The 6,288-nt window shown below is 54.0% G+C and overlaps 1 protein-coding gene across 1 annotated transcript; it reads right to left on the bottom strand.

Annotated features, from left to right (window-relative positions):
* Nucleotides 1–2,667: 2,667 nt before the first annotated feature.
* Nucleotides 2,668–4,989, bottom strand: LOC125509190 (putative trehalose-phosphate phosphatase 7). The gene is made up of 6 exons (XM_048674102.2): nt 4,426–4,989; nt 4,247–4,318; nt 4,046–4,135; nt 3,840–3,893; nt 3,635–3,736; nt 2,668–3,392 (listed from the first exon to the last, which is right to left on the bottom strand). The coding sequence occupies exons 1-6, from the start codon at nt 4,831–4,833 to the stop codon at nt 2,997–2,999; spliced, it is 1,122 nt and encodes a 373-aa protein (XP_048530059.1). The 5' UTR covers nt 4,834–4,989; the 3' UTR covers nt 2,668–2,996.
* Between the last annotated feature and the right edge of the window lie 1,299 nt (nt 4,990–6,288).

Genomic DNA, 6,288 nt, shown 5'->3' with positions numbered 1-6,288 from the left:
CGTTTAGACGGATAGAACGATTGGACGAGCTGGATGGATGGATTTGTATGTGCACCGCTTTCCCGCCAGTTAACAGTGAGCGCATGATCGACCTTTTCTCTCTGAAAAAGGGGATCACCCCGGGAAAGCCTCTACCGATCAACCCCTAACACATGGAGGATGCATTTCTCCATGACCCCCCTGGAAACAAGCGACCTCCACGAGACGGGACCCGTTGCATTCGATGCAAGATAAATAGATAATGTACACCTGCACGCTCCAGCTATTTATGCATTGCCAAAGGCATTGTTTGAACGAACAGGAACCGGTCCCAATCCAGTCGGATGAGCATCTATCGCTCTCTTGATCTTGGATCATTTTCATATCCATCCAAACCTCCAAGGAAATCGCCAAACATGCCGTCCATGTCCTCTCAAAAATCACTGCAGACATATGCATCTCTGTTTCCGCACGGATATAAACAAATGTGGCAGTCCAATTTACCATCTAAAATATCCAAGTCGGCATCGACCACCCATGGGCCAACCAAAACCCATCCAAATTCACCCACTACGCCATCATCTTTCCAAACGGGCCGAAAAGGAGTTGCGGCCATTCTAAGGTCGCCATCCCCAATGTGGAATCCAACTCCTCGCCGAAGAGGCAGGCACATCATCATCATCACGCGTGTTCCTTGTAGATTCCCTTTGGCTTCTCGTGGCCGCAGCGCCCAAGTGGTGGCGCCTCCCTTTCATGGGGGCTCAGCGCAGGTGCATGCACAGATATTATCCTCAAATGGTAAAAAAAACAGGGAACATGTATGTATCGATCGACATGCATTGTATATTATCCTAGATTCCACCACTCGCCTGCTTTGCTACTACCATCTCCTCTTGTTTCTTCTTTTCTGATGTGGGGCTGGCCAATGGTGGTGCGAGATTGGATCGCCTCGCCATCAGGTGAAATCTAGTGCGCCTTTACTACTGGCAAATATCGCCGTTGATGATTGATCGCTGCGTGTGTTGTGTATTGCCAGCCGCACTTGCTTCGTCCAGTATTGGTGGCCGCATGCTTCCGATTCTTCGGAAGGGATCTATCTATCTATCTATACTAAAAGATGGTGGTAAAACGGATTAAATCATTGGTCTCCAAGAGGTGCATCGGTCGATGATTGCTTGCATGCATGGTGGTTCGCCATTCGCCCCACCGGCTGTCGATGCAGGGAGGGAGGAGCGAATCAGACAGGTTTTGGCATCCAAGACCAAGAGTACGAGGTTCAGTTCTTGGACATTTATTTTCCACGTTCCGATCCATCTTGGATTCTTGGTAGGTGGATCCATCCGAGGAGTCCCATCCAAATGATTCATCTGCAGCAGCAGAAGCAGCTGTGACCAGATGAGTCGCTCGATCGATTCAAAGTTAAGTGGCCACACTGTAGTGCAGCTAGCTTCTCTGTTTGCAGGTGGGTGCAAGCATTGATTGCTTCAGCTATACTGTGTGCTAGCTACGTACGTACTGTACCTCCCGCTCCATGACAAACCGTAGTGCTAACTCGAGCCGCGACAAGGATCGTTCGCTCACAACATTTTTGGGCAGGGCAGCGATGGGCCTCGGCATGGTCAACATTTGTAGCTACGGTCGCAAACAAAGTTGGCGCCCACAGAGAAGGGAAACAGCCGAGGGGGTACAACGATTGTTCGGAGGCGCTACGCTTAACAAGCAAGGCACGAGCCACGCACGGCCACGTCGGAGACCGGGACGGACCATGCGAGCGGGACAAACGACGACGTACGGTGCCGTGTCACCGCTGCGCGGCTGGGCTGTGTGTGCTGTTGTGCGTGCCATCACGTGAACCCCAGCGTTGGCCGCATGCGCGAGCAACTCCTCGATCAATCAAGTAAAGGGAAAACCATTGGCTTCGGTTTTTGGTAGGCAAGCCGCCGAGGCGTACGTGTGCCCTACCGACACCACTAGCGCACATCACATGCATGATTGCATGCATGCATGCATGCAGCTGATCATCCTTGTATTGCGTTGCTCCTGCATCGATCTGCATGCAGTTCACTCGGGACCGTCCGAGGGCACGGAATCTTGGATGCACTACACATAAATTTGTACGCTCGCGTTTGCTATTTGTAAGTCGCCTGAATTCACAGCTCGTGCCGATCGATTCTCGCGTGCAACTCCGATTAAGAGGCGGGGCATCGCGCGGCGAGAGGCCGAACCGGCCGGGTGGTCACCGGTGAAAGGGAGTGGGAAGCTGATTGGTTCAGGTGCGCAGGGTGGAAGGCTGGAGAGAAGAGGTCGGGGTTAGAGGAATGGCCAGAGGCGGATGTGGCGGCATGAGGATGGCGAGGCAGTGAGAAAGGCGCGACAGCGGCGTCGGTTGCGGGTGTGGAGGTGGCGGCTACGTCGGTGGCGATCGAGAGCAAGAGGAAAAAGACGGCTTCGAGAAGAAGCGGGGGAAAAGGATGAAATAAGAAATATGCCAACCGTTGGATTTGAATCCAACGGCCAGAAAGATCGAATTTATTACATTTTCAATACAGCTTACGAATAACATGACCTTGTAAGATTGTAGTGTAGTGTAGTAATAGTTTTTGAAACGGAGGCAACACATTTGCCTCATCGATTGATTAATTGAAACAGATTTTGATGATGGTGTGCGCATGCACGGACAGAGAAGGCTTTGTTGTTGCTATTTACTCAGATTTCTCTTTGTTTATTCCATGGTTCCTCCCCTTGTACGTGGACAAAGGTAATTTACATGCATGCATAATCGGTAGGTACGGTATACATCCCCAGAAAAAGAAGGACGGTTAATTAGAACACAACATGTGGCGCAACAATGCTCCGCAGGTTCGCCGTAGTACGTTCCTTCTTCCCATCCACGTACGTAGCCTTTGGCTTTGTTCGGATGAGCAAGCAGGGGATTTTCATTAACTAGCTAAGCTACACGTAGCAGTGAAATAATTAGTTCGGCCATTCCCGCCGGCCGGCCGATCCTCGTCGTCCGATCAGGCGTCGGCCTGCCGCCGCAGCCTGAGGCGCGCCTTGGAGAGCTGCTTCCACTCGACGAGGCGGAGCAGGAACTCCATGACCTCGGCCGGCTCCTGCAGCGAGAAGGAGGCGCTGGTGTCCTTGGGGTGCTTGGAGACGAGGATCCCGACGCCCTGGCCCCGCCGGCGCAGCACCTTGAAGGCGTCCTCGTCGGTGCGGTCGTCGCCGATGTAGACGGGGAGCACGTTGGGGCAGTCGGCGAAGCCCAGCGACTCGAGCAGGAACTCGAGGGCCTTGCCCTTGTCCCACTTGATGGTGGGCCGCACCTCGAACACCATCCGCCCCTGCGACATGCGCAGCTTCGGGTACTCCCGCATCACGCCCTTCACCGTCTCCGCCAGCGCGCCCCAGCTCTGCAAACCATCATCATCATCGACGCTGATCAGTCACTAGTTATTAAGTGATTAAACCTAACTAACCTCCCCACTACTCCACTAGGGACAAAAGGGAGGTTCAATCTTATATTATGAGCACTAGCGGTGGTTAAGTGAATGAATACGGGTGGTGGGGAGGGATAAAGCTATAAATGGGAAGGAAAGCGGCTGCCATTCGCGGTGGCAGCGCCCATTTCCGTTCTGCTCCGTCCGTCGCCTACCTTTTCGTCGACGCATCTGAAGTGGACAGACACGCAGAACTTGTTGTTCTCCACCTTGGCCCCGGCTACGTGCTTCGTCTCCTCTATCAGCCGCTGATGCACCTGGAGAAACACCATGCATGGATTCGAGTTTAGAACGGTTTCTACTGACCAGATTTCTGGTGCGAATGAGTGGGCGGCTGCGAGGTTGAAGCTAGGTGCGTACCTCTTCTATCATGGGCAGGAACTCGCTTGCTGGTTGGAAGAGAACTCCTTTGGCCTGCGGGGCAAAAAGGTATATGCCTTTAGTTTGCCAAGATATGGGAATATTCGTGCCCACAAAAATGGAGCTGGAGATAGATGGATCGAGCGACCATGCTAGCAGCTAGCTAGGAGTAGATGATGGGCGAGAGGAGAGGAGCATCAATTCACCTTGGACTTTGAGGACTTGGCCGGGCCCTTGATGTCCATGCCGTGGCTGCCGGCGTAGTAGAGCTCCGCCAGCTTCACGAAATCAAACACCTGCGAAATTGAACACGCACACATCGGTTCGGTTAGCTTCGTTTCGTCAGCGGCGGCGGTGGTCGTGGTGGGCGATGGCAATGGGAGTTCATTAATTGCTGGCGGGCGTACCTTGTCGCGGCACCGACCGCTGACGATCGCCGTCGGGAAGTGCTTGGCCACGCTGCGCACGGCCATCCGCATCTGCTCATTTCCGAATCACAAAATTAATAACGTGTCCGCAGGTCGGGAGCAGAGGTGCATGGTGGTATGAAATTTGGAGAAGCAGAGTGGGCAGGGGAGTGGCTCACCGTCTCGCTCATGAAGGCGGCGTCGGGGTCATCGACGATGGGGGACAGCGTGCCGTCGTAGTCCAGGAACATGACGATCTGCTTCCCCTTGGACGCGGCCACGATCTCCTCGAACTTGCCCAGGGCGGACGGGTGCTTCGCCATCCAGGCGGCGTGCTCGTCGTCGACGCCGGCGGCGAGGGCCGCGGCGGCCCTTGCGTGCGTGGGGGAGGACGCCCGCATGGACTCGACCAGGCCACTGAGCATCCCGGCGCCAAGCTCCGCCTGCGCGGCCCGCAGGCACTTGCGGCTCACGGCCATCCCGGCACGCGGCGGCGGGTACGGGAACAGGGACCCCGGGCAGGGGCACGCCGTGGGCGCGGGCGCCGTCATGCCCACCTCCGGCACCACCACGGTCGTCTGCGCCATGCCAAGCACGAGTCCAAGGAGAAGAAGAAGCTTCGAGGGACCGGTCCTAGAAGCGCGCGAGAGGAGGAGGATCCCGAACGATGGATGGAATCAAGGGATGGGGCTTCGGTTGGAAGGCAGAAAAGGAGAAGCGAGAGTGAGGAGGAAATGATTGGTGTTTTGTGTGGAGGCGGGGGGGCGGGGTATTTATAGGTGGAGGGAAGCGAGGGGAAGACGCGAATCCGGCGCGGGGGGTGGGCCGATGTCTTGGACGCGTCGTCCGCCGTCGCGCAGCCCACGGCGGTGCCAGGTGGCCGCGCGGGCACGTGCAGGGCCCGCCGTGGAGGCCGCGGGCGGACGTGTGGGGCTCGGTGCGCGACACCTTAGCCTTGTCGACGGTGAATGGCCTTTTCCCCTGTGATGTGAGGCTCTTTCTTGGTCAGATCCAGCTTTCCTTCCGGTAAGTTGGTAGTAGTAGTACTACCACAAGAGTTAAAGCTCGTTTTCCTTTAGAGCAAAACAAAGAGTTAAAACTCGCGCGCTGTTACCGCTCAAGTCACGACGAAAACTGAGATGGGCAGTGGCCGAGCTCGGCTCGGCTCGGCCCGTGAACAAATTTGTTGCCTCCAATCCCTTTTTAGAGGAGCCACTAGTTAACGAGCGCTTCTTTAAGAGCCTCGCAATGATCAGTATCATTTGACTTGCTATCAACCATTTGCCGCGTGTCACGTTTTGCGTGTTTTTTCTGAATTTTTTTTTCTGCACGCGTTTTCGAATATTTAAATGGGTTTTCTAGGTTTTTTTGACGTTTTGATTTTTCACCGGCCTTGTTTTTTGCATGAAATAACGCATTTTTTCTTTCGCGAGAGGCACGACCGTCCTTTTGGAATCTGTATTTTTTCCTTTCGCGAGAGCCACGGTTTTGCTTCCGCGAGAGGCACGGTTGTGTTTTCACCAGAGTCACGATCATGCCCCTCGGAAACGAAAAAAAACGTGTTTTTATGTTTTTTTTCTTTCGCGGGAGTCACGGTTGTGCTTCCGCGAGAGGTACGGTTGTGCTTTCGCGGGATTCAAGGTCGTGCCTCTCGAAAACGGGTTCTATTTTTTTATTCTTTCGCGAGAGTCACGGTTTTGCTTCCACGAGAGGAACGGGTGTGCTTTCGCGGGAGTCGTGGCCGTGCCTCCTCATAAACGGAAAAAAACACGTTTTCTCTTCTTTTTTTCCTTCCACGAGAGTTACGGTTTTGTTTCAGCGAGAGTCACCGTTGTGATTTCGTGAGAGGCACGGACGTGCCTCTTTCGAAAAGGAAAAAACTCGTGCTCCCGGTTCAGTTTTTTCGTCCGATTTTTTCGTGAAAAAAGTTCGTCAAAACCTATCAATACGGGATCTAGTTTTTAAGATCTCCACGCGAGGAATCCAACGTTGAAAGCGGTTTGAGATTTGGATGCACGATTTGAGAGATAAAACGTTTTGAA

The sequence above is a fragment of the Triticum urartu genome, chromosome 5A (assembly GCF_056163025.1).
Source record: "Triticum urartu cultivar PI428250 chromosome 5A, HENAU_Tu73, whole genome shotgun sequence".
NCBI classification, from domain to species: Eukaryota; Viridiplantae; Streptophyta; class Magnoliopsida; order Poales; family Poaceae; genus Triticum; species Triticum urartu.
Note: the sequence above shows the minus strand (reverse complement) of the source record. Positions and strands in the feature narration are given on the sequence as shown.

Excerpts from the sequence above, each read along its gene's own strand:
- LOC125509190 (XM_048674102.2), bottom strand. The coding sequence starts at position 4,833 with ATGGCGCAGACGACCGTGGTGGTGCCGGAGGTGGGCATGACGGCGCCC. Across the intron at positions 3,737-3,839 it reads TCCTGCCCATGATAGAAGAG|GTGCATCAGCGGCTGATAGA; the intron begins GTACGCACCTAG and ends GTGTTTCTCCAG. Across the intron at positions 3,393-3,634 it reads TCAGATGCGTCGACGAAAAG|AGCTGGGGCGCGCTGGCGGA; the intron begins GTAGGCGACGGA and ends GATGGTTTGCAG.